Source organism: Trifolium pratense, linkage group LG4 (genome assembly GCF_020283565.1).
Source record: "Trifolium pratense cultivar HEN17-A07 linkage group LG4, ARS_RC_1.1, whole genome shotgun sequence".
NCBI classification, from domain to species: domain Eukaryota; kingdom Viridiplantae; phylum Streptophyta; class Magnoliopsida; order Fabales; family Fabaceae; genus Trifolium; species Trifolium pratense.
This window is the reverse complement of record NC_060062.1, coordinates 35,806,012-35,830,321: the sequence shown is the minus strand read 5'-3', so window position 1 is coordinate 35,830,321 and position 24,310 is coordinate 35,806,012. Positions and strand designations below refer to the sequence as shown.

At 31.1% G+C, this 24,310-nt stretch overlaps 2 protein-coding genes, 1 long non-coding RNA gene and 1 other non-coding gene across 8 annotated transcripts; 2 read left to right on the top strand and 2 right to left on the bottom strand.

Annotated features, from left to right (window-relative positions):
- Positions 1-827: 827 nt before the first annotated feature.
- Positions 828-5,280, top strand: LOC123920834 (phytoene synthase 2, chloroplastic). Of its 5 annotated transcripts, none has more exons than XM_045973160.1 (7): positions 828-1,052; positions 1,646-2,349; positions 2,464-2,514; positions 2,983-3,155; positions 3,548-3,783; positions 3,959-4,151; positions 4,969-5,280. In XM_045973160.1, exons 2-7 carry the CDS (start codon positions 1,869-1,871, stop codon positions 5,137-5,139), a joined length of 1,305 nt encoding a protein of 434 aa, XP_045829116.1. In that variant the 5' UTR covers positions 828-1,052; positions 1,646-1,868; the 3' UTR covers positions 5,140-5,280. The 5 variants fall into 5 exon arrangements, 3 of the variants coding, with proteins under 3 accessions (XP_045829116.1, XP_045829117.1, XP_045829118.1); XR_006813782.1 differs by having other exon boundaries at positions 833-1,052; positions 3,959-4,335; positions 4,486-5,280; XM_045973161.1 differs by having other exon boundaries at positions 1,048-1,257.
- Positions 5,281-6,448: 1,168 nt separating this feature from the next.
- On the top strand, positions 6,449-6,522 carry TRNAI-AAU. Its single transcript has one exon. It is a non-coding gene; the product is annotated as a tRNA-Ile (tRNA).
- Positions 6,523-8,149: 1,627 nt separating this feature from the next.
- LOC123921423 lies at positions 8,150-8,931 on the bottom strand. The gene is made up of 2 exons (XR_006814057.1): positions 8,746-8,931; positions 8,150-8,592 (listed from the first exon to the last, which is right to left on the bottom strand). It is a non-coding gene; the product is annotated as an uncharacterized LOC123921423 (long non-coding RNA).
- An 8,216-nt stretch (positions 8,932-17,147) lies between these two features.
- On the bottom strand, positions 17,148-21,598 carry LOC123921422 (ras-related protein RHN1-like). Its single transcript, XM_045973961.1, has 7 exons — positions 21,356-21,598; positions 21,166-21,243; positions 20,075-20,242; positions 19,678-19,726; positions 19,163-19,236; positions 18,121-18,214; positions 17,148-17,503 (listed from the first exon to the last, which is right to left on the bottom strand). The coding sequence occupies exons 1-7, from the start codon at positions 21,392-21,394 to the stop codon at positions 17,403-17,405; spliced, it is 603 nt and encodes a 200-aa protein (XP_045829917.1). The 5' UTR covers positions 21,395-21,598; the 3' UTR covers positions 17,148-17,402.
- Between the last annotated feature and the right edge of the window lie 2,712 nt (positions 21,599-24,310).

Genomic DNA, 24,310 nt, shown 5'->3' with positions numbered 1-24,310 from the left:
ACCTTCAAAGAACGGATCTTTTGGGAGAATTCAAGTTCGATAATTGTTAGGTGAAACAATTTTTTGGCCAAACTTTAACAACTGGAGGGTTAACACCAATTTTTTATTTTAACAAATATAGATCACGGAGTTAAGGACTTAGAGTGTACTCCCTCCGTCCCAAAATATAAGTAAAAATTGGTCAACCAAAATGGATGTATTTAGACTAAATTTTTAACCAAATACATCCACTTTAGTGATCACTTTTTGCTTATATTTTGGGACGGAGGAATTATTTGATTTGAGAGAAAAAAAAAATAGGAAAAAAAAGAAAAACACGGAAATCAATAAATGAACTTAGACTAAATTTTAATCCAAATTCATTCATTGATTTCCATGTTATTCTTTCGTTCTCTCAAACTAAACACACTATTAAAATTCTCTATCAATATGCAAAAATTATGGGTTATGCTAACATGTGCCCTTAAGGCACATAAAGAGTTTAAAATGGAAGTTTTGTATTAAAAAACACAAGATTTTGACTTTGTAAAAGTTGAGTGCACAACTTTTGAGATTAATTTTCTATATCAAGTGCGCCTTAAAATATCCTTATGACACATGTTAGTATTTTTCATAAACTATTTTGTATAAATTCAAAAATAAATTATTCTAAACGGTCCCACTAACTTGATTTTCTTCTAAAAAATTCAACCAATGCTTAATTTAATTTTGACCCAAATTTCCCCCAATGGAATCACTCCGACCCACCAAGCCCTTTGCTCGGTAAACCCGACCCATCACAAATGGGCGGGTAACAATACACACAGTACAATTACAATGTACAAGCAAAAGATGACACAAGGCAGTATGGAAGTGATTACTCAAAGCTACAAAACTTGATAACAATCGTGTGAAATCCACAACCATACATTGTCCTTCAAAGAAGAGCCATTCCATAACAAAAAGGGTCACATTATTTTATTTTGAAAAAAAATAATATTCTTATTATTACAAGCAAGGTCTGGAAGAGTGGAGAATTTGGTGGGTCATTACCATTCATATCAAATTGTGAGGTAATCAAATTAAATTGCTCTTTTTTAGTGGCCATTTTTAGTTTTTCCTCCATGATGTTGATATTTTCAAACTTATGTTTAATTAGTGCCAAATTCATTTAAATGGGTCAACTTAATTTCATTGTAATAACACACAACAAAGGTGTTTGCTTTTTTGCTTCCTTGTTTCATGCTCATTTTTGTGGTTGGATTTTCGTGTAGCTATGTAAGTCATAATAATAAGTTCATAATTTAAAAGTGCTTTTTTTTTTTAGCTTCAATGAATTAAAAGTTTTAGCTTTTTAAGTCTAAGCTAACATAAGCTGTTGCTTCATACTTTCTGTGTGACTAATGTAACTTCCTTTTTTTAAGTCTATTGTTTTGATTTTTTGTCATGGTTTTAAATTGCGGTTGTAGTTACGCTGACAACCTTTATATTGTTGTAAAATGTTGCGATGCTATTGTCGATACCTCAAAGTTTTTTATATTGCAATTGCGGTTGCAGACTGTAATTTAAAACCATGTTGTATATATGAATTTATTGTTTTTAATTTATGTTGATGTTTTGTCACTCTTATACTAAATATGGTGTTTGTTTTTTTGTTCAATCACAGTTAGCTTTGGTGGAACAAGTTTTTCTCTTTTCAGGAAAGTGCTTTTCAAGGATTTTATTGGATAGAAGCAAGTTTCTTTGCATTGTTTTGCTTGTGTTTTCAATTGGGTTTTTTTATATGAAGTGAGTTTAATGGTTTTCTGAAGGTTTCATATTTGAGGGAATAGAAGGAACTAGGAAGTAATTTTTAACAAGGAGGTTCATAAAACAACAAGAGTTTAATCATGTCTTTGACATTATTAAGGGTTGCTTCCTCACCTAACTTAGAGGTCTCGAATTCCAATGGTTTACTCGATTCTTTCGGGGTTAAGAAGCTCGTAGATTCTTCGAAGTTCTTATCTAGAGACTTTGTGTCAATTAGAGCAAAAAAGAATGATAAGAAAAAGAGTAGGAGATTTTGCAGCTTGAGTACAGATGTGAAATATGCATGTGTTGGTCAGTCTGGTTTAGAGAGTTCTAGTAACTTCCCTTTAGTATCCAACGTGCTCGCAAGCACTGCAGTAGGAGAAGTGGCTATTTCGTCTGAGCAGAAGGTCTATGATGTGGTGTTGAAGCAGGCGTCGTTGGTTAAGAGGAAGCTGAGCTCTACCGGTGAGCTTGAGGTCAAACCGGAAATTGTTTTGCCCGGGAATTTGAGCTTGTTGAGTGAGGCCTATGATCGTTGTGGAGAAATTTGCGCAGAATATGCTAAAACATTTTACTTGGGTTAGCTTTCTATTATCTTTCCTTCAAGTGAGGATGTTAACTTTTAGGTTTAATCATTTGACTTTTGTGACATGGTTTGAGACCAATTTATTTACACGAGGTTTTGTCTCTCAGGTACTCTTCTAATGACTCCAGAAAGGCGAAGAGCGATCTGGGCTATATATGGTGAGTGATCATGCTCATTTGGTTAGGATATCTTTATATCTCTATAGACTCTTTTCATTTTTTAAATGATAACGAACAAATTATGGTTTTCATTATGATTATGATAATTAACAAACTGTCTCCGAGTTTAGAAGTATCTAACACGGAAGTTCAGTACATAGTAATATTTTTGGTTTCCAAACAACTTATTGACTATTATATAAATTTGCATGTAACATCTTTAAACTTTCAGAGCAACTTATGTTCAACAAGTTCATCTAGTGGACCGTGTTTGCGATAGGATCTGCAAGCTTGAAAATCTTTCTTTTTAACTGATATTTAAAATGACTCATTATATTCATCAAGTTTTGAATGAGTCTTCTAAAATTTAGAAATCAGTGTCCATGTTTATTTTGTAAGCTGTACATGACTTCTATACCAATGATGGGCGATTTCCCTAATCAGATTTTGAATACCCTTGTTTTTCAGTGTGGTGTAGGAGGACGGATGAACTTGTCGATGGCCCTAATGCTTCACATATTACAGCAACTGCTATGGATAGGTGGGAATCAAGATTGGATGAACTTTTCCAAGGACGTCCATTTGATATGCTTGATGCTGCTTTATCAGATACGGTTGCCAAATTTCCTGTTGATATCCAGGTATTTATTAATCTTGTTCGGCAAATAAGATATTGACATGAAAAAACCTTTATCAATGTTGTTTTTGAACATGCTATGATGTAATATGGATTATGTGAAGTTATTTACTAAATTTTGGTAAAACACACTTTCAATTTTCTCAAGTAATATCACTCCTTTTTCTTTTTTTATTTTATTTAAATATCCTGCAAACTAGCCCAGGTTCTTTTTGTTCCCATATATCATGGTTTTGTGGAACATGCAATTATGTTTTGTTACTTACAATAAGCTTGTGTATTTAACTAGTAAAGATATCATGCAAAGAGTAGGAAAAAAATGTGTCAAATTCTACCATGTGTTCGCTTTCCGTGTTAGAGGACTTATATCCTAATATTTTGTTTGTGTCAATGCAGCCATTTAAAGATATGATAGAAGGAATGAGAATGGATCTAAAGAAATCAAGATACAAAACCTTTGACGAATTATATCTTTATTGTTACTATGTTGCTGGAACTGTTGGTTTGATGAGTGTTCCAGTAATGGGAATTTCAACGCTTTCACAAGCCCCAACAGAAAGTGTATACAATGCTGCCTTGGCCTTAGGAATTGCAAATCAGCTAACCAACATACTCAGAGATGTCGGAGAAGAGTAAGTTCAGAACTACCAATGTATTTTTCAAGTCATATCATGAATTTTATGAAAAAAAAATACTTGTGTGTGATATTGAAACTCCTATGGATGAAAATCTAATGTTGGTTTTTTCCTCGGTTTTCTGAATTAAACAATGACCTTGCATTTCATTTTGGCCTCAATTTTGCAACAGTGCAAGGAGAGGAAGAGTGTATCTACCACAAGATGAGTTGGCTCTGGCAGGGCTTTCAGATGATGACATATTTGCCGGTAAGGTGACTGACAAGTGGAGGAACTTCATGAAGAGTCAAATAAAAAGGGCGAGAATGTTTTTCGATGAGGCAGAAAAGGGAGTGACGGAGCTTAATGAACAGAGCAGATGGCCGGTAAGAAATTCAAACAAATATCATTATTCAAAACCTTCTTAATAGCTGAAATTTCGTTGTTTTGGAGTATATATTATGTGTGTGTAGTTTATGTCTTTGCATGACAATGTGAGAAGTAGATTCTGAGTGTTGAGTCTAATCATGAAGGGTAAAGATTAAAACAGTCATATAAGTTTTTTAATCAGTCACGTGCTAGGAAGCACCGACACTCCTTAGATTAGGCGTGTCCGTGTCGGACACGTGTCGGTGTCGGTGTCGCATTTTTCCAAATTTTTATCGGTGTAGACGTGTCCGTGTCGTGTCCGATGTCCGTGTCTGTGTCCGTGCTTCATAGGTCACGTGACGTTTTATAAAGGATCTAATCATCAAATCATTGAAAACATTTAACTTTAACCATAACTATTTCTAAAGTCACACATATCAGTGATTATGATTTGTTAATAGCGCAAAGGTTTTTTACACTAGTAGTACATCAAAATTAAACTCGTAACTTTTTAATATTGACCATCTGTGTATATAAGGTTTACACTTCTCGCTCGTGTAAAAATGGTTATATCACTAGATACATCTTGACTATATTGGTTGTCTCGACTCGTGACAATTTAACGTCAAGTGTCATTGACCAAGGTTTAAGGTTTTTGACTTCTATTCATGATGAGTTAACTTTAATATGTCACACTAGTAATCATTTTACAACTGTCTCCGAGGAGATTTAAATTCTTCCTTTGAAGTTACAAGACCGAACTCTTACTATTGTGAGATGACATCTCGTGTATGTTTAATTTCAATATGTAACACGGTGTTGTGGATGTTGCAGGTGTGGGCGTCTCTGCTATTATATCGACAAATATTGGACGAAATAGAAGCTAATGATTACAATAATTTCACTAAGAGGGCTTATGTGAGCAAAACAAAGAAGTTACTTTCTTTACCACTTGCATATGCTAGGTCTATGGTTCCTCCAACAAGAAAGTTATCTCATGCATAGATCTTTTAGGTATTTAGAAAAATGGACATGATATAAACACAGAAAAAGACAAAGTACAGTTTGTATATGATGAAAATTGTTTTATGCAGCTTTTGAGTTAACCAATTATCAGTATAAATGCAATCCACTTTTATTTATGCAGCTTATGAATTTTTCAAGATAACTTTTATTTTCATCTAACTATTATTAGAATTTAAAAGGGTCAATTCTGATAATTTATTGATTAAATCATATTTAAAGACTTAATTAGATTACTTTTTTATTAATCCATGAGAAATGAAAATGTCATTTTTTTAGCTGAATGCAAATGTGGTAATTGATATTCATTTAGAGGTATACTTAATCTAGTATGGTTTAATCATCAAACAATGTACACATCTTATTTTTCACTATTCAAATTAATATGTCAAGCAAACAAGGAGACAAATTAATGTAGTTGTTCATAATCCTCATTTTTACTCCATTATTGATATAATGTAAATCTTTTTTCTTTTAAAAAAAAGCTGCAAAAAATAAATCCATACTAAAATTTTGATTAGTTATTATATGTAGAGATTAAGCAAGGACGTCCGAGTAACCAACAGGGTGGCAAAAGAAAATCTCCTAAAACATTGCTCATAAATAATCAAACATGGACCATGATCAAATTCTAAATTGGCCAAAGTATCAATAGAAATCGAGATTTACTTTTCCAACCCTATCAATTTCTCACGTGCCCTACGTCTTTCCCGTTTTACCATTCCACTAATTGAGTAGCTTCACGAAATAGGTTGCAAATATTCACTTCTCATTCCATCTGCAACAACCTCTAAATTTAGTGTAAAACATAATGAAATATGTCCACATTTAAATAACCAAACGAATAGTAGGTAACAAATATATAATTCTTTTTAGGTAAAATGCATCTATAAGTCCTATGGATTCATTTTGCCTTCTTTTTATTTGGTTAAAAAGATGGGATGGGATTAAATAACCAAATGAGCAAAACAAAATTTTGCTTTGTCCTAGCTCAAAAACAGAGTTAAACAACATAGCATTATAAATCTACAACTTGCCAAATATAATTTGATTTAAGTCCTTTGGAATTTGTCAACCTTTTACTATGAATATGTTCATCTTTCTTAAGCAGATTTAAAGAAAAATAAATGATTAAAAGTTGAGTACTATATTGAACTTCATTGGCATATTATCTTTAGTTGATCAATGAAAGGAAAATACATCATGCATGTATGAACGCAGTTGATATTTTTTCACATCTTTTGCAAGACACATAAATACAAATAGGGGTAGTTACAAAAAATAAACAATTGGCCCATTAGCTCAGTTGGTTAGAGCGTCGTGCTAATAACGCGAAGGTCGCAGGTTCGAGACCTGCATGGGCCACTTTTTCTGCATTTTTTCCCCCTTTTCCTCTGTTTTTGTATATTTTATTTTTAATAACGCACGCGCATAATTTTTTTATTTTGTTTAATGAGTCATTTTTCCTTAACATACGATTGCCCATATGTGTAAATGGATTAATTGTTTTTTTTTTTTGGATCAGTTTTTTTTTTTCTGGACTAAGATTTAGTAGATTTTTTTTTTCTTTCAACAGTTTAATCAAGTGCTTATAAACTCTGTGTGTAAATAGTAATTGGAATATGCTGAGGTAGAATAAAGAGCTCCTCCAAATGTCAAAAAAATTATTTGGTTGATTTTTCAAAGGGTGCATCCTAACTCATGTTCAATTTTAGGATAAAAGTATGATTTGTTTACAAATTTGTGCTTTTTGTTCTAATTAAGACTGAGTGATTTATTCAATGTCTCAAAAAAATTATTTGGTTGATTTTTCGAAGGGTGCGTTCTAACTCGTCGTCGATTTTAGGATAAAGGTATGATTTGTTTAGGATAAAGGTATGATTTGTTTACAAATTTGTGCTTTTTATTCTAATTAAGATTGAGTGGTTTATTTAATATGAACCGCTTGGATGTCTATGGCTCTGTTTGATAGGACCAAATATTGAGCTTATAGCTTATAAACTTGTGCTTTTTATTCTAGTTAAGAATAAATGGTTTATTCAATGTGAACCACTTGGATGTCTATGGCTCTGTTTGATAGGACTAAATATTGAGTTTATAAGCTATAAAGCTATAAACTCTGTGTGGTAATAGTTTTTAAAAAATAACTTATTTTTCAAACACTATTTGAAGTAGCTTATGAGCTTATCATTTTTTTCTTTCAATTTTACACCTATCATCTTACTTGAAAAAATTAAATATTAGTACTAATTAAACATATATTTTTTTTATGTGATTTCATACCTATAAGATAGTTCAACCGCTAATTTTACAAAACACTACAAATTCAATCAACCGGCTTATTCGCTATAAGCTAGTTTATAAACTATTCGATATAAGCTAGCTTATTAGCTATCTGCTATTTTTTACCAAACAGAGCCTATATGCACGTAATTTGGTTCATGAGCTTAATTTAGGTCCAGTAGATTTTGACTTCTTCCAAACGTGACTTTGAGTTTGGTGTCATTGTTGAGCATTATAAATCTACTTTCTCTAACTTTTACCGACAAACTCAGAAATCCCTTTTAACTTTCGAGACAACAAGAATCCTAAATCCCTAAATGTTCAACTCTTGTTGTATTTGAGTTGTAAGTTTCGAGGTTGTGATGATAGTCAGACAACAATTTCATTCTAATCTAATTAGAATCATCATATCCACTCTCGCTTTCATACTAAGTCGAATCATAACTTTGATACCACTTGTTGGAGCGTAGAGAGAGCGTCATGAGAAATAATGAACCAATGTTCTAGGATCAAAAAATAATGAGACACTACATCTCCACCTAAAACTTTAAGGTATTAAATTAAGTTCATGAATCATCTCGCTTATATATCTAATAGTTTAAACATTTATAGTTGATGTAAAACTTAATTAACCGCTCATACTTAAAATTCAACAGTAACCTTTGTCATTCGTTTAAACAGATTATGAAGCAATAAAATTATCTTAAAATTTGTATAATCAACATTTAAAAATATAAAAAATATTCTCGTAAAGCTTTTTTCCATTTTTGAGACACCTGATAACATAACTCAAATAACAATTACTAACAGAGGAGGGATCCGTTGACTCCAGAAGTAAGTCTCCATCGACAAAATAAAAATAATAATAACATACAATAGACTCGTGCATCACACATTTAGACTCGTGCATCCGTTGTCTAGTATTAATAAGATTTCAAAAATTAAATTTATAAAAACCATTTTGTTTATGATCTATGAACACTAGTGGAGATAGGATGAATGACGTGGTGGAACATATGCCACAATTAAGGTGAGCGACGAACCGATTTTATATAATCTTCAAGAGCTTTGAGTTGTTCCTCAGAAGGTGGTGTTTGGTTATTCTTGATTGATCTATGCACATCATAAGTTGTTGATGCCAAAAACAGAAGCCTGTTATTGATCACAAACACAATTCAACAAAATCATTGGAATTGAATTTTGTTACAATTCAAAGCATAACATAAACATAAACACAAACACCATCAGTGGCGGATTCAGGATCCTGAGAAATAGTAGAATTTGGATTGGATGATGGATACATACCCAGAGGCAAAAAGTATGATTTGGCCTGGAAGCACGGTTTTGCCAAAGATCTTCATCGTTTCTTCTACTAGAACTAGAAAAAAGAGTAATGTTTTAGACATTAATAGATTCTTACATTTTTTTATGTAAAAGAAAAGTGATTCTTGACTTTTGTTTTAGTGGGGGAAAAGTTACTCCAAAAGTGACTCTGATTATTGTAACTAACTAGAACATCGACCCGTGCAGTGCACGGGTCTGATTAGCTGTAAGATATATAATGATTAAATAATATATGATAATTCTAATAATGTAAGGTGTATGAAAAAAGCTGAGTAACATTAAACGATAGTTCAACAATAATTTTGGATAAATATTCATACAAAGAAAATTATGTTATATTACGGAAGACTTCCTTATAGACCACATTCGAAATCTTAGTCGTATCTTCACAGTCGTCATCGATGATCAATATTTTTAATCATTTTCTAGAAGCAACTCTTGAAATTGCAACATACAAGACCATGTGAAAACACTGGCGACGGAAGATATATCCCAACATGCTTTAAAGATTGTCTCTGACTCTTATTAATATTTATCGCAAAAGAAATCATTATAGGAAATTGTCTCCGTTGAAATTTAAAAGGAATTCTCACGTCAGATGGTGTTAGAGAAAATCTAGGTATGAAAACCTGATCACCAATATTACTTCATGAAATAAATTTTCCTTCAAGAACACGTTTTTCCAATCTCGTAATAATAAGTCTTGTTCCGTTGCATAATCCTAATTTTTTATTCAAATTCCTTAATAGCATAACTGGACCTCAAACTTTAAGTCTCAACTTGTGATTTGGAAGTCCCGACGTATAAATCGTGATAAAAAATTCGGGAGTATGAACATCATCCACTGTTTGACCGTCTACATTTTGTGTGAGTGGAGTATCATAACTCAAATATGTTTTTTCTTCACCAGGAATTAAATCCAACATATAATCATTTATTGTGTCGACTATTGAATTTTTAGGAGCTAGTATAGCTCTATTTTGGAAATACGTTATATCGTTCATGTTTTGTAAAAGTTGGGGATAAGTGCTTTCAACGATAGAAGCAAGAGGATCACCTGAATTTGGAATCAACAAATCTGATGGAATGTCAACTTCTAAATCATCGTCGTTGTCATCTCCAATTTCTCCATCGCCAACACCCAAAATCCATTCATAAAACAATATTCTTTGTTCAACGTCTACACTCGAAGCACCACCGAGAAGCCTCATATTTTTACTCAATGTTAAAACTTCACAAAAATCCCAAAGAACCGAAGAATTAATAGTAGCATGAACAACTTATGGCCTTGTACCTTTGGGTATTACTGGTAGAATTTGTCTAAAATCTCTGTCAAAAACAACAACTTTTCCACCGAAAGGAATATGTTTATTTTTTTCATCAACAGACTTGAGAATATCTTTTAAAGTTCGATCAACAACTTCGAAACAGTGTTTGTGCATCATTGGTGTTTCATCCCATATAATCAGCTTTGCTTTTTGTATTAATAGTGCCAAAGGGCTTTTAGGAACTATGGTACATGTTGAAAACTCGTCAACATTTAGAGGAATACAAAACCTTGAATGTGATGTTCTACCGCCAGGTATAAGCAATGCAGCGATCCCACTTGAGGCAACTGTTAAAACTATCTCACATTTTGAGTGTAATGCGGCTGACATGGCTCTCCAGATAAATGTCTTCACTGTACCGCCATAACCATAAAGAAAAAACATACCAGGTTTGTTTTCGTTAACTCTTGTCATGATTGTGTCACATACTTTACGTTGCTCTGAAGTCATAGTTGACACCAATCTAACATGTTCCTCAGCTAATGATTGTTTGTTATAATTCAATTCGTCGTGTATTAAACTATTTTGTATATCAGGAACTAATGATGTGTCTGTTCTAGGCATTGGAGGATAATCTTTTAAACTCTTCCCACAACTACGTAACATCAACTCAATATCTGCTAGTTCATATTGTAGCAATTGATCATCGGTTAATATTAGATTTGCAATGTTAAAATCAAAATAATGAATGTGATTATTGACATGACTATGGTTGTGTTTGGTTGTATTGCAAAAAAAATTGATTTAGCAGAATTGAGTTTGATAGATTTGATTTTGGTTAAAAGTGAGTCAAACAGAATTGATTTATGTTTGGATACATTAACATAAAAATAAAGGGTATTTATAAAAAATATCAATTTTTTTCCATTATTTTTTTTTTACAAATTTTTTTTTCCAATTTTAAGAAACTACAATTTAATAAACTGCATAATAAATAATTTTAAAAGTGATATAAGCAAGGTTACATGAGACATTAAAATGTGAAAGATGTTTTTTTTTTAATAGATTTCAATATTGTTGAAGGTGTTATAGTATGAGAATATATATATATATATATATATATATATATATATATATATATATATATATATATATATATATATATATATATATATAACTTTCCAAATCACACGTGATGATAACTTTCCAAACCTCACATGATAATTATTCTCTAAATTTATGATCCGGTAGAAAAAAATCACTGATCAGGAAAGACATAAAAATATTTCGTGATGAATAATATAGTCAACAATAATTTTGATATGATATACTTTTAAAATTGATGGTGCTTATCAATTATTGCACATAATGTTAATCACAATTGGTATACTTGCTATAGTGGTTGGAAATATTGTCTTGCATTGAAGGGTTGCAGGTTTGAATCCTAGTCAAGACAAAATTATATTATTTTTTAATAAAAATTGAATGATAAAATGGAGGGAAAACAGGGAAAACAAATTAGGGTTTAGAATTTGCTTGTGTATACAAGCTTATAATATAAAAGATAACAATCCAACTAATCTATATATATAATCCTAAATAGTTCTCCTAACCCTAATTCACTTAGACCAATCAAATTGTTTCATTTAGCCACGTCATCTATATTATTATTATTAGTTATTATTATTATTATTATTATTGTCATATCTATACTTTTCATATTCTACATTTATATACTTATGGCTTTTTAATATACACTCACTCAAGCTTTTACTTAGCCTTTACTTTTTTTGGTGAATATAATAATTTTTGCTTACTATATCTATAACAATATATAAAGGGGATAAGGGAGTTTGGGCTGGATTTTTTTTGGTCCATTTTGCCCTTAACTTCCTTTATGGTTTTTTAATTATTCCATAATCTATAACAATATATAAAGGGGATAAGGGAGTTTGGACTGAATTTTTTTTGGTCCATTTTGCCCTTAACTTCCTTTATGGTTTTTTAATTATTCCATAATCTATAATCTATAACAATATATAAAGGGGATAAGGGAGTTTGGGCTGGATTTTTTTGGGTCCATTTTGCCCTTAACTTCCTTTATGGTTTTTTAATTATTCCATAATATATAAAAAGGATACATGAGTTTTGGGGTAGAATTTTCATAATACCAACATTACCCTTGCTTTTTTTAGTAGCAACAAAAATCTTTTATTAACAAACTCACCATAACATAAGGCGTATCTTTTTTTTTTGGGTACATAAGTTAGACACAGGCAGGCGCGGAACGCGCCTGCCTGGCCCGCTAGTTATAATAAGGAGAATACAAAAATACACACTAATTAACTTTGTAACTCTCGGGAATATAATTTTCATCTCTTAAGTCACAATTCAATTTTCATCCCTTAGACTCTTCTACCAATATTTTAATATATAGCTTACAACTGTTTTAATTTGTATCCTATTCATATTTTTCTAACTAAACATTACGAATGTTAGAAACAAATATTTTCATCCCCGGGTGCTCAATGATGTGCTTAATAAGATTACCATTTGTTTTTCCGGTTGAATGTGACAATAGATTTTTTCATATCTTATAATGTGCAATTTCTCTTTCAATTATCTTGCCTCGTCATCTTTTGTGCATCAGGTATAAATACTTATGTTATTTTCTAAAACCATGATTTGTTGTAGTTATTTTATTTTTTGCAAAAATCAACTTTTTGCATAACAAATAAAATTAAGAGAATTTGACATTTTTTGTTTGTTGCAGATCATACATTCAACTTTTGTGTTGCACATCATTTATAGGTTTAGTTAATTGTTACCGTATATGTGTATTTATATTCTATTATGATACAAATTAAATAATATATACTTTATTTTTAATTGAATTATGTAATAGTTGTTTTACTTTCCTTTCCTTTACTTTTTTATTTATTCATTTTTTTTATTGATATACTTATTTTTATAATTTTTGATTTTAGGCTTTGGGTCATCATCTCTTACTCAAACGAACTGAACTGTGAGGTTGATGCTCTTCACATATGTCCCTTTGGAATATTTTTAAAAGGTATGTACCCTTTAATTTTATTTGTTTTATTTGAGTTTTTCTAATTCTGTCACTATTTATATGCCAATTGTGTGACTTAGATTTTGTCACATATCTTTTCATCCAATCCTTTGTGTGTTTTGAAATAGATTTATATGTTGTGCGGAGATATATCATATTACTCCTGTATATATAAATTTTAGATAGTCATTCTGTTACTCATGTAAAGTAAACCATAATCCTTAAACCAATAATATTTCTTCATTTAACCACTCACTTACAATGTCACACCACTTCTCCTTAGAAAATAAATCTTTTGAATTTCGGATTCTCTATTTTATTTGTTGATTGATCTATGCACATCATAAGTTGTTGATGCCAAAAACAGAAGCCTGTTATTGATCACAAACACAATTCAACAAAATCATTGGAATTGAATTTTGTTACAATTCAAAGCATAACATAAACATAAACACAAACACCATCAGTGGCGGATTCAGGATCCTGAGAAATAGTAGAATTTGGATTGGATGATGGATACATACCCAGAGGCAAAAAGTATGATTTGGCCTGGAAGCACGGTTTTGCCAAAGATCTTCATCGTTTCTTCTACTAGAACTAGAAAAAAGAGTAATGTTTTAGACATTAATAGAGGTGGCATTTACAATGCACAAATTGTTAAATTTGTGCATGGATGCACAACTTTATAAGTTAATTTTTGACCATTAGATTAAATAAGGAACACAGTATTACTGTAGTTTGTCAACACTAGATTTTTTTCTCACACCCAAATCAAATCTAACACCATCCTTTCTCTTTCCTGGTTTCTCAGAAAACCCCCCATATCTCTTGTCCATCCTCCTCATTTTTCATTAGAACCCAAATTTTGAAACTCTAACACATAGAAATATGAGAGAATTAAAAAGGTGTTGATTTTAACTAAGCGATGTTTGATTTTGGGTTGACAAGCACTATTTGGGATGCTGCAGCTTCATCATCTCTCTGAGCTCTTTGAGCATAAAGCAACTTAAAAATTTAACAAAAACACCAACTTGAGAAAGTATAAACAACGAAACGGGTTAAGCATAAAGTTTCTAATCGACATTTTCATTTTCGAGATCCACATTTGAATTCAGATTCTCCAAGTTCTGTATATTTTCAACATTCAATGGTTATTGTCTATTTCTTCTGATTTATTATAATATTTTAAGTCACAATGGTTATTGTCTATTTGTTCATTTCTCTAAAAATATTCATCAACAAAAATTGTCCCTTTCTTCTTCTTTAAATCATTGAAGAACACAAAAATCACAACACATAAATTTCTCTACATCTTTAACTAATCGAAGAACAGAAAAATCACAACACATAAATTTTTTGGACAAAATTGTTTTGCTAACCACTTAGATGTACAAGTTTATCTTTTTCCCTTCATCCATTTTCTTCCCACCCAGATCTGGCTGGACATATGAATTTAATCATCAAAATTTTGAGTAGTGACTTTTGTGTTCTTTCGATGGATTTGATGAAGAAGAAAGAAAATTTGTTTTTTGAAGCATGAAGAAGAAAGAAGATGATTCTTCATCGCAAAAACCCAAAATACATAAATAAATATGATTTTTGGAGAAACGGGACTAGGATTCATGAATCTGAAAAAATTTGGGTTTGAAAGTTTATGAAGAGAATTGACCGAGGAAGGAGCAATACAGTGGAAAATGAAGTAGATGAAAGGAAGTTCAATCTAATGTGGAAGGTGCATGATAAGTTTTAATAAGACTGTGAAATCTAACCATTGATCTATATTTGTGCATGGTGCACAAATTTTAAACTTGTGCACCCTAAATGCCACCATTAATAGATTCTTACATTTTTTTATGTAAAAGAAAAGTGATTCTTGCCTTTTGTTTTAGTGGGGGAAAAGTTACTCCAAAAGTGACTCTGATTATTGTAACTAATAACAATCCAACTGTTAAATATCTATGCGACCAAAAATGAAGAAATATCATTTAGTATTATAGGTTGGACAAATAAATTCTTATAAATAGAGTGGCAAATCTACACGATTTCAAGATTTTTCTTATACTGATATAAATTTAGTTAACTTACGAGTCCGTTTGATATGCTAAAAAATAAGGGACGGGACAGTATAACTATAGTTGTATTGTGTTTGATTGTAAAACTGTTTCAGGAACTGAACAAACTGGGTGGCAATGGACATGACAAAAACATAATTTTTTGTCCCTCACTAAACCACAACACAACTTTTTGTCCGCAGTACAAGTTGTCTAAAATACAATTTTATTAACCAAATATCGTATAAGACAAAAAAATGTTCAATATCCCAAAAATTTGTTTTGTGCTGTTCTGTCATGTGTTGTGCTATTCTGTCTTGTACTGTTTTGTCCAGTAGTTACGCTTATGTGTCCTTTATCTAAAAATATGTCACAAGTTTCTTGGAATGTAATTTTAGAGCTCGTTGATCTGTAAAAAATAATTACTGGACAATACATATAAAACAGTTTAAGATAGAACAACATATCACAATCTTTTTAAGGTTGAATAATTTTTTATCTTATAAGATGTTTGTTTTTTTGACATTTTAGACAACTTGTACTTGAGAGAACAAGAATTTTAGTGTTTGTCCATTCCTTTAGCCCCAATTTGTTCAGCCTCAACACATATTTAAAATCAAACACAACAACATGAATTATCTTGTTTGTTCACTCTCTTATTTTTCTGCAAATAAAACGCACTCTTAAATATAAACAAAATTCATGTGTATTTAATCTAAATTTAGACCTTAAACCAAATACACTTTGATTTGTACCTATATTTAAAATCAAAGTTATATCAGTGTAATGATATGTTTGGTTTGATGTTTATGCACTCATTCTCTCGTTTCAAGAGAGTTCCACCGCATGTTTAGTGAATTCCACCGCCAAATCAAACACTATAAAGTAGCTATTATTTGTTGTAGAAATTAATCTCTCAAACTAGGATCACAATAAGGGTGTGTTTGATATGCTAAAAAATAGGGAATTGGATTGGACAACTTTTGTTGTATTCTGTTTGATTTGAAACTGGTTATGGGACTGGACAAATTAGGTAGCAAGGAACAAGACAAAAACAAGATTTTTTGTCCCTCACTAAATCACATGACAATTTTTTGTCCAAAGTATAACTATAAAAAATACGAAAATACCCATTTTATTTTCGAATATAAAAATATTGTCGCCTTATATCTCTCCGGTACAGTTTTGTCCTGTCATGTATTATCTTGTTCCGTCCTGTGCTGTTCTGTCAAATTCTTGTTGTTTTACAAATCAAAGGCACCCTAAACGTCATAGTTCTGAAAAAAAAATAATGCTAATGTTTTCTCAATTTTGAACCACGCCCGCTAGTTAAAGTAAAAGAAACTCAAATAATCTTATTGTTGTTGTTTTTAAGTAGTTTAATGATTAAAAATTCACTCTCTGATCCTTCATATAATATATAATATTTCTATCGATCGAGCTATTAATTACTAATATCATGTGTTGATGGTTTGTCAAAAAAAATATCATGTGTTGATGGTGAACTGAACCTTTTAATTTCGGCCTCTTCACTTTAGAAGGTAAAGCACATAGTAATCTTTAACCATTGATAAAGTAAACAAATCAGTTTTTTTATGACAAAGTATCAATGATTGATACATGCACATATATAACAAATAAAAAATATATAGTTACTAGTATATTTTAAAGATCCAAACTTAATAACAAAAAGCAACTAAATTTGATATGGATTTGAGTAGTATGAATGAAATCCAATATACATCAATATACGTTACTGGAGTTTATAGATTTTTATAATTCTAGTTCCTATCATTATATATCAACTATACCAGTGATAATTGTGAGAATTATGAAAGATTCAACTTCCATTATAAAAAAGATATTTAATTTTCAAAATTTATTCTATACCTCTGACAGTGATACTGATACCTCTAATATACTACAAGTATTCTGCACATTTTGTTTATTCAAATTGCTGCACACAGAAAATGAATGTTCGAAAAATTAATCAATCAGCTTGACTGTCAAGTTTCAAGCATTTCACTCTATATACAAACCAGATCAAATCAACAGATAAAATTCAACATCCAAAGGATATATAATTCAAACCAACAAGTTACATTATGTAATTTGCAGCCCATAAACTTGTTGGAGCTTCACATAACCGAAGATTCAAAGTGCGTTTAGTATACACAAAAACACATAAAACGAGTTTAACTAAGTTGGATCATGCAAAATAAATAATTATGAACAACATGATGCAGCTCTGGATCCTTCGGTGGGTCTATCAACAAGAACCATCCCTGGCGGGTTTTGTGCTGGCTGTGCCCTTGGTAACCTCTTTGCTGTTTATGTGAACAATTGCAAGTCAGACAATGTATATGTTAGCATATATCTCAGCATATATTCATAAAAAATTCTAAATACATCGAGAGAGATCATAGAGAAACCATTATTTGTGTGAATGAGTCAGCAATATGATGTAATTATTACACTTCAAATCAATATGAATTAGAAAATATGGTTAAATGTCATTCACACCCTTCTTTAATCTCTTTATCTAGAGAATCATACGAAAACCATATATGTCGAGAAAACAGAAAACACATATTCGTCTGGTGCGAATCAAAATTCAAAAGGCTCAGCTCTCCATTTGAACCTTCGATTCAGCAAATACTATAGTAGGAATAACAAACTCACTTTGTTTACATTTCCTTTTTGCAAGTTTATCTAATCAGGAGTGCAGATAATGAAAATAACATGGCCTGTAATGTATAGGGTCTATATTTCCTCAAAAGGGGAGTTGTCATTTTTCATTTTTCTTTCCACCTCCTTGGACTGATATAAATTATGTTCTCCCTTATTTGATTTATCCTTATGCAATTAAATTAAAGATTTTTTTTATAGACATCACTTATTAAGCAGCATAAAGTGTATATAGTTAATAGGAAATGACTCGCACCTATTTCATAAAATATATCATTAACATTGGCCGCGGTTTTAGCAGAGGTCTCTATGAAAAACAAAGCGTTTTCTTCAGCATACACACGTGCTTCCTGCATTGTACAAGAGCAAGAGCTAATAAGTTGGCAGTTTCAAGAAATGTCACCGGCATATTAGAGGTGTATCAAGTATGCAATTGTTTATATACATTATTCATTATAGAAGAGCCAAAAATGCTTTTAATAGTATATTATACTTTAAATAATCTTCTGTGTTGGAAATTAGGACACTGAACAATTAGCAAGTACTAGTGTTCTACGTACATGCTGAAGTCAGAAGAATTACTGCAGCTAAATCTTTCGAAGTTAAGCTTATGTGATTTTCATTTTGGAATTAATATCAAGACTTTGTGATTCGAAGCTGCAATGCATGATATAAGGCACTTTACCCCCATTTTTAACTTTTTTTTTGTTTTGAAAACTTGGTATCCGGCCTTAGGACCGACTAATCCAAGGGGACCAATCCCACTGCCCACTTCCGGGGGCCCCATTTTTAACTTTTAATCACAGTGAAACCAACAAAGAATTAATCCATCCAATTTTATCGGAGGGGTTTATAGACCATTTGTTAACCTAAACTAGAAACACCGATAATAGAATTACACACTTGTTTAGAGCCCGCCCAAATAACCTTTTCAATAAGCAGTTGTAGGAAAAGAAAAAATTGAAATGATATAGCAATAACTGAGGGTCCCAACTTTTTAAGAAGCTCCTTCATCTAACTTATCCCACTTACAAACTTTCAATGTTACCAGGGCTTTTTCAGTTGGAACTAAATTCTTATTTAATTAAGAAACTTCCACGAGCTAGAAGTTAATTCAAAATGAACCTTTAAGCAAGAAGTTTCTCATGATGCAAATGCAAGTATTGAATATAAAAACTCAATTTGAAGATGCTCAGAAATAGAATAGTTAAAATATGTAGCTTAGGTGAAATAAGAAACTACTTGTTCAGCTGTTGTCACTTTAATAATGGAAAAACTGAAAACACGATAACACTTACTTCAGCTGTCACTTTCCTCTTTTCTTCCAAGTCAGCTTTGTTACCAGCAAAAGCCACGACCATGTTAGGATTCCCTGCAATAAACCCAGAATGAGTACATTAGTTGAGATACAATCAACTACAGCTGCCACAAACCCTGTATTTAACAAGGCAAGGAATAATTGTTTGCAATTCTCTCATATATTCATCACTCTCACATCATGTCTTGTATTATAAACCATGTTTATGCTCATCTATATTTTTGGTATAAAACATGACTTCATAGTTTCGTTGAACTGATGAATGTCATTCTAACAGCCATGTTCATGTAAAATAGAAAGAAGAAAAATGAATTTCACATTTTCACAAAAGGAATATTTGATAATATGGTCAACGTTGCTTTACATATAGTTTGCATCAGAAATTTGTATTCAGTTAATAATTAGCTTGGTTTTCCTTTTTACAATCTATAATTTTTATTTCACTCCAGAAAAATATATAAGAATAAGAAAACTTCAGAACCAATCAGCAAATACCTTGCTTCTGAAGCTCTTGGACCCATTTCTTTGCTCGAGTAAATGAATCCTGTGAAAAAAAAAGAAATAATCATAAAAAAATAAAACCACAGTAATAAACTAAATATAAACAATTAAACACTCAAATATTCCAAGCACAGTCTCTGGAGTTTCGGCCCTAAACTCTAAAGAAAGGAAAATGAAAACACATATTGAAAGAAAGAAGCCAACAAGCAGAATTGATCTTCTATTCATTTTACTCAATTTTTAATATTTTGCACCAATTACGGTTTGTTGATCCCTCAAAAAATTCTCCACATTACTTATACATTTAAATGTACACACAGCTAAACAAATTATATTAAATATCACCTAGGTAATGAGAATTAAGAAATATCCAAAGAAAAAGATATCATACCAAGTTAGTAATGTCATAGACAATGATAGCAGCAGCAGCGCCTCTATAGTACATGGGAGCCAAGCTATGGTATCTCTCTTGTCCTGCTGTGTCCCAAATCTCAAATTTCACTGTTGCATCATTTACTGCCAATGTCTGGGAGAAAAATGCCGCCCCTATTGTTGATTCCTGTTTCAGAATAGACCAAATAAATTCAGCTTCACAATGTCCACAAATCTATATGTTTAAAGATTTGGCAATAAATAACAGTTCTCGGAATCCAAAACCATTGAAGTGCACACACTACCAAAGTACATAAGAAGAAACACTTTATCTCTCTGCCTCCCAATCCCAGTCACACTTTTTACGTGGTAGTGTGGTACATATTTTACAAGGAATTGCTCCTGTTCCTATCTTTTCCCCACAAGTACCGGTACTCTAGGTGAATTGTTAATAACTTGTAAACATTTATTGTGAAATCAACATTCGAATGAATGTAAAGTAATAAGTAACCTATTCGAATGAATGTAAGTAATAAGTAACCATAGATTTTAACAAATTAAAGAATAAATCATCAATTTAGTCCCTAAACCAAGTCTCTCACCAATTTAGTCTTTAAATTGTCCTTAAATTATATAAAATCCAACAATTTAATCCTTAAAATATCAAGGACTAAATTGACAGTCTTTGTGTATTTCGGGGACTACTTAGTATACTCCTATTTACATGGTTTAGAGACTAAGTTGAAGAGAGAATGATAGTTTAGAGATTAAATTGATGGTTTGTTGCAGATTAAATGTAACATCATAATCAAATTCAGATCAAATTTAAAAAGCTAACACTAAGACTACTCCATCATATATTAGCAAGTTTTAAAAACATGTCATTGGAAAATCTTAACAGGAAAACCCTAGTTTCAATTTAGTCAAAAACACAAACTGACAAAACAAGAGCAAAAGGGGATTGGCAAAAAACTAACAATTTTCATAATTGAAAAAAAAAAGAAAAGATTTTTCTGTTAAACCTAAAAACCCGTTAAAATTATACAAACAAAATTGAATTCCACAAGCATCCAATTGAATTGATAAGATAAAAATCAAAAGCAAAAAAACCTGAAATTCAAGGAATTGACCCTTGACAAATCGCAAAACAAGGCTAGATTTTCCAGCACCCATATCTCCAAGCAAAACCTAAAATTCAATGAACAAAATTAATTTAAAAAACTTACATGAATTAGGGTTATTGTGAGACAAAAACTAGATTGAAGAAGAAAAAAAAAGGATCAAGAGAATTGATAAATACCAATTTAGCGTTGAGGTTAGTGTGTCCGATCGTAGCCATAGTGAAATTGGAACGATCGGAATCGATGAAGTGAAAAAGAAGAAGCTTCGAGAAGAAGAAATTGAAATTACAATCGAAAAAGAAAGAAGAAGAATGAAGAAGAAGACGCCAAAAACAGAGTCCTTCTCCAAGTTGTGTTGTTATAGCTTTTCGCTTGCGTGCAAACGCGCTTATTTATTTTATTTTTAATTTTTTAGTGTTTTTGGTTTAGGAAGATTCCACTTACCAGCTTTTGTTTAATTCACGGAAAACACATGATCAAAATTTATAAATATTAGTACTACTCAATTGTTTGTTTTCTCTTTTGGTCCAGTCAATTTTTAGTTTTTTAAATCCGATAATCTTTTAATTGGTATTTTTTTTACGGAAATCTTTAATTGGGATTGAGATTAGTAAAATTTTACAAAGATTTGTTTTTTTTTTTGGTATTTGTTTCACTTTAGCGGTAAATTTTTTATTGAGAATTCGCCCAATAATTGAACTCAATCATTTAGTATTAAACATGGAAAATGATAAGTAAATTATCAAAAAAAAAATTAAAATTTGTGTATTCTATTTTTTAAAAAATAGAAAAATAAATTTTTTAATGTAAAAGTTCTTTATTTTAGTTTCCTTAAGTGTGTATTTGACTCTACTTTTTTAAAGCTTAAAAACTATTTTAAGAATAAAGTTCAAAATAAAAACTTTAAACTTAAAGTTGTTTGATATTTATTATTTTTTTTCAACTTAATTATAACTTTTAACTTAAATCTGTTTGGTAAAATATATTTATAAATTTTTTGATATTTTATTAAAATCTATCAAATAATAGAATATGAAATTCATGTTTTTTTAATAAAAATATATTTAAAAAGAGGTGTAATAAATATTAAATTTGAATAAATATTGTAAAAATATAATAATAATAAAGACAAAAAAAGATAATAACATATAATTATACTAATAATTAACTTAAAAAAAATACAATAACAAATAATAATCACAACTTAAAAAAGAAAAGGTTTAATTACACTTTTGACCTTTGGTCCTTATTTTTATTTTAGGTTTCAAGTTGGTCCCTTATCTTTTAAAAGTTTCAAGTTGGTCCCTTATATTTTCTTTAAGTTTAAAGTTGGTCACTTAAGTTTGGTCCCAGTTATGTTTCATGTCATTTTCTTTTAATTAAAAAAAAAAACAAAATTAAAAGATAAGAGGTCAATTTGAAACCTAAAATAAACATAAAAGACTAACTTGAAACCTAAAATAAACATAAGGACCAACTTGAAACCTAAAATTTGACTGGAGGACTAACTAATGCAACGGAAGAAAAGATAAGAGATCAACATGAAACTTTTAAAAGATGAGAGACCAAATTGAAACATAAAATAAAGATAAGAGACCAAAAGTGTAATTAAGCCAAAAAATAATTATCATATTTTTTTAAGTCACTTATATTGTGTTTTCTTCATTAAAAAAAGATACTTCTTATTTTAAGAATTTTATCAAAATTGTGTTTGATCTTAGTTTTCCTTAAAAGTAGAGAGTGGAAAATAAATAAGGTCACTTGGGCACAAACCCAAGAAAAAATTAGGTAGACACACACACGTGCACAAAAATTTAAATGAAAAATGATTGAATGATGTGACAATTAAAATTTTGTTTTAACTTTTTATCATTTTTGAGTGTGTGCCTAAAAACTTTTTTCTTGGGTTTGTTCCCAACTAAGTATTTCTCCGCACACTAATTAGTGTTTCACCGGCAATACGTAACATCATCAAGTAGTCTAAGAGGAGTGCTAGCAACACACTCCAATAACAAACACACTCTAACACATTCTCTTTTATTGATTAAAATTTATATGGGTCCCATAAAAGTTATATGGGTCCACATTTTTTTATGGGACCCATGTGAATTTCAACCAATAAAAGAGAGTGTGTTGGAGTGTGTTTGTTAAAGAGTGTGTTGCTAGCATTATTCAGTAGTCTAATGATTAGAATAATTCAACTAACTAGAACAATTATCTTTTTTAAAGTTTTTCAACTAACCAGATATAATTAAAAATTAAAATCAATTTTACAAAAATAACTAGACTCGATGAATGTATTATTGTTTGTTGTTGATAATAAACTCGATGTGTTGGAGCTAGGAATGATATTTGGTGGAAATATGGTTATGAATTTTGAGTGATGAAGATTGGTGTGATAAGGAATCAATTTCATTATACGTAGACACTGCCGCAGGGTTGAGAACATAGAGCCAAAACGGAGGGTCTCCGCCGCCACCAGCATAACAACAACGTAACGGTTGGTCTCCGCCGCCAATCAACATAACGGTGATTTCCGATCTACCCTCCGTCTAAAGGTCTCCGCTATGATGTTTCTATCCTCCATCTGAAGGTCGCCGCTGAACTCTCATGGTGTGAAACAACAACCGAGTCTTCAAATTTCTTCACCGTATGGAAGATTCAATCATCTCTTTCTGCCTCATGGTATAATGATGCCTTTCAAATCTAATTTTGCTATATGGTTGTCGCTCCTGGGTTTCTTCAATTGGGTTCCCCTGTGAGCGTTTGTCGTCGATTCCGCAGGATTTCCTTTCATCAGTAAGTTGATTCCTGTTGTGGTCGTTTGTTTTTAGTTTAATAGCTAATTGGAATCTCTAATTCATCTATGATTTGCTTACGTCTGGAAACTACTAGTTGGTGGAATTTTCTCCTCTTTTGTTGAGAACTTGCTGATTTTCCTCTGCTTGAAAGTTGAATCTAATATAATTGGCTGATGGTGTTTTCATTTCATTTTATAAGCTGTTTGGCTTAGTATAGTCGCAATTGAAGGGGATATTATGGCTCTTGAACATGAAACAAGATATCTGGTTGGTAACCGTGGTGTGTCTATGAGTAGACAAGCTCTCAAGTTCAAATGAGTATCATTGGATGGA

What these genes read in the sequence shown, in the direction of transcription:
- LOC123920834 (XM_045973160.1), top strand. Translation starts at nt 1,869, where the DNA reads ATGTCTTTGACATTATTAAGGGTTGCTTCCTCACCTAACTTAGAGGTC. An exon ending in AGCGATCTGGGCTATATATG is followed by an intron (nt 2,515 to 2,982) that starts GTGAGTGATCAT and finishes CTTGTTTTTCAG; the next exon opens with TGTGGTGTAGGAGGACGGAT. An exon ending in AATTTCCTGTTGATATCCAG is followed by an intron (nt 3,156 to 3,547) that starts GTATTTATTAAT and finishes GTGTCAATGCAG; the next exon opens with CCATTTAAAGATATGATAGA.
- LOC123921422 (XM_045973961.1), bottom strand. Translation starts at nt 21,394, where the DNA reads ATGGCTACGATCGGACACACTAACCTCAACGCTAAATTG. An exon ending in GTCAATTCCTTGAATTTCAG is followed by an intron (nt 20,243 to 21,165) that starts GTTTTTTTGCTT and finishes ATTCTGAAACAG; the next exon opens with GAATCAACAATAGGGGCGGC. An exon ending in CCAAGAGCTTCAGAAGCAAG is followed by an intron (nt 19,237 to 19,677) that starts GTATTTGCTGAT and finishes GGTTTATTGCAG; the next exon opens with GGAATCCTAACATGGTCGTG.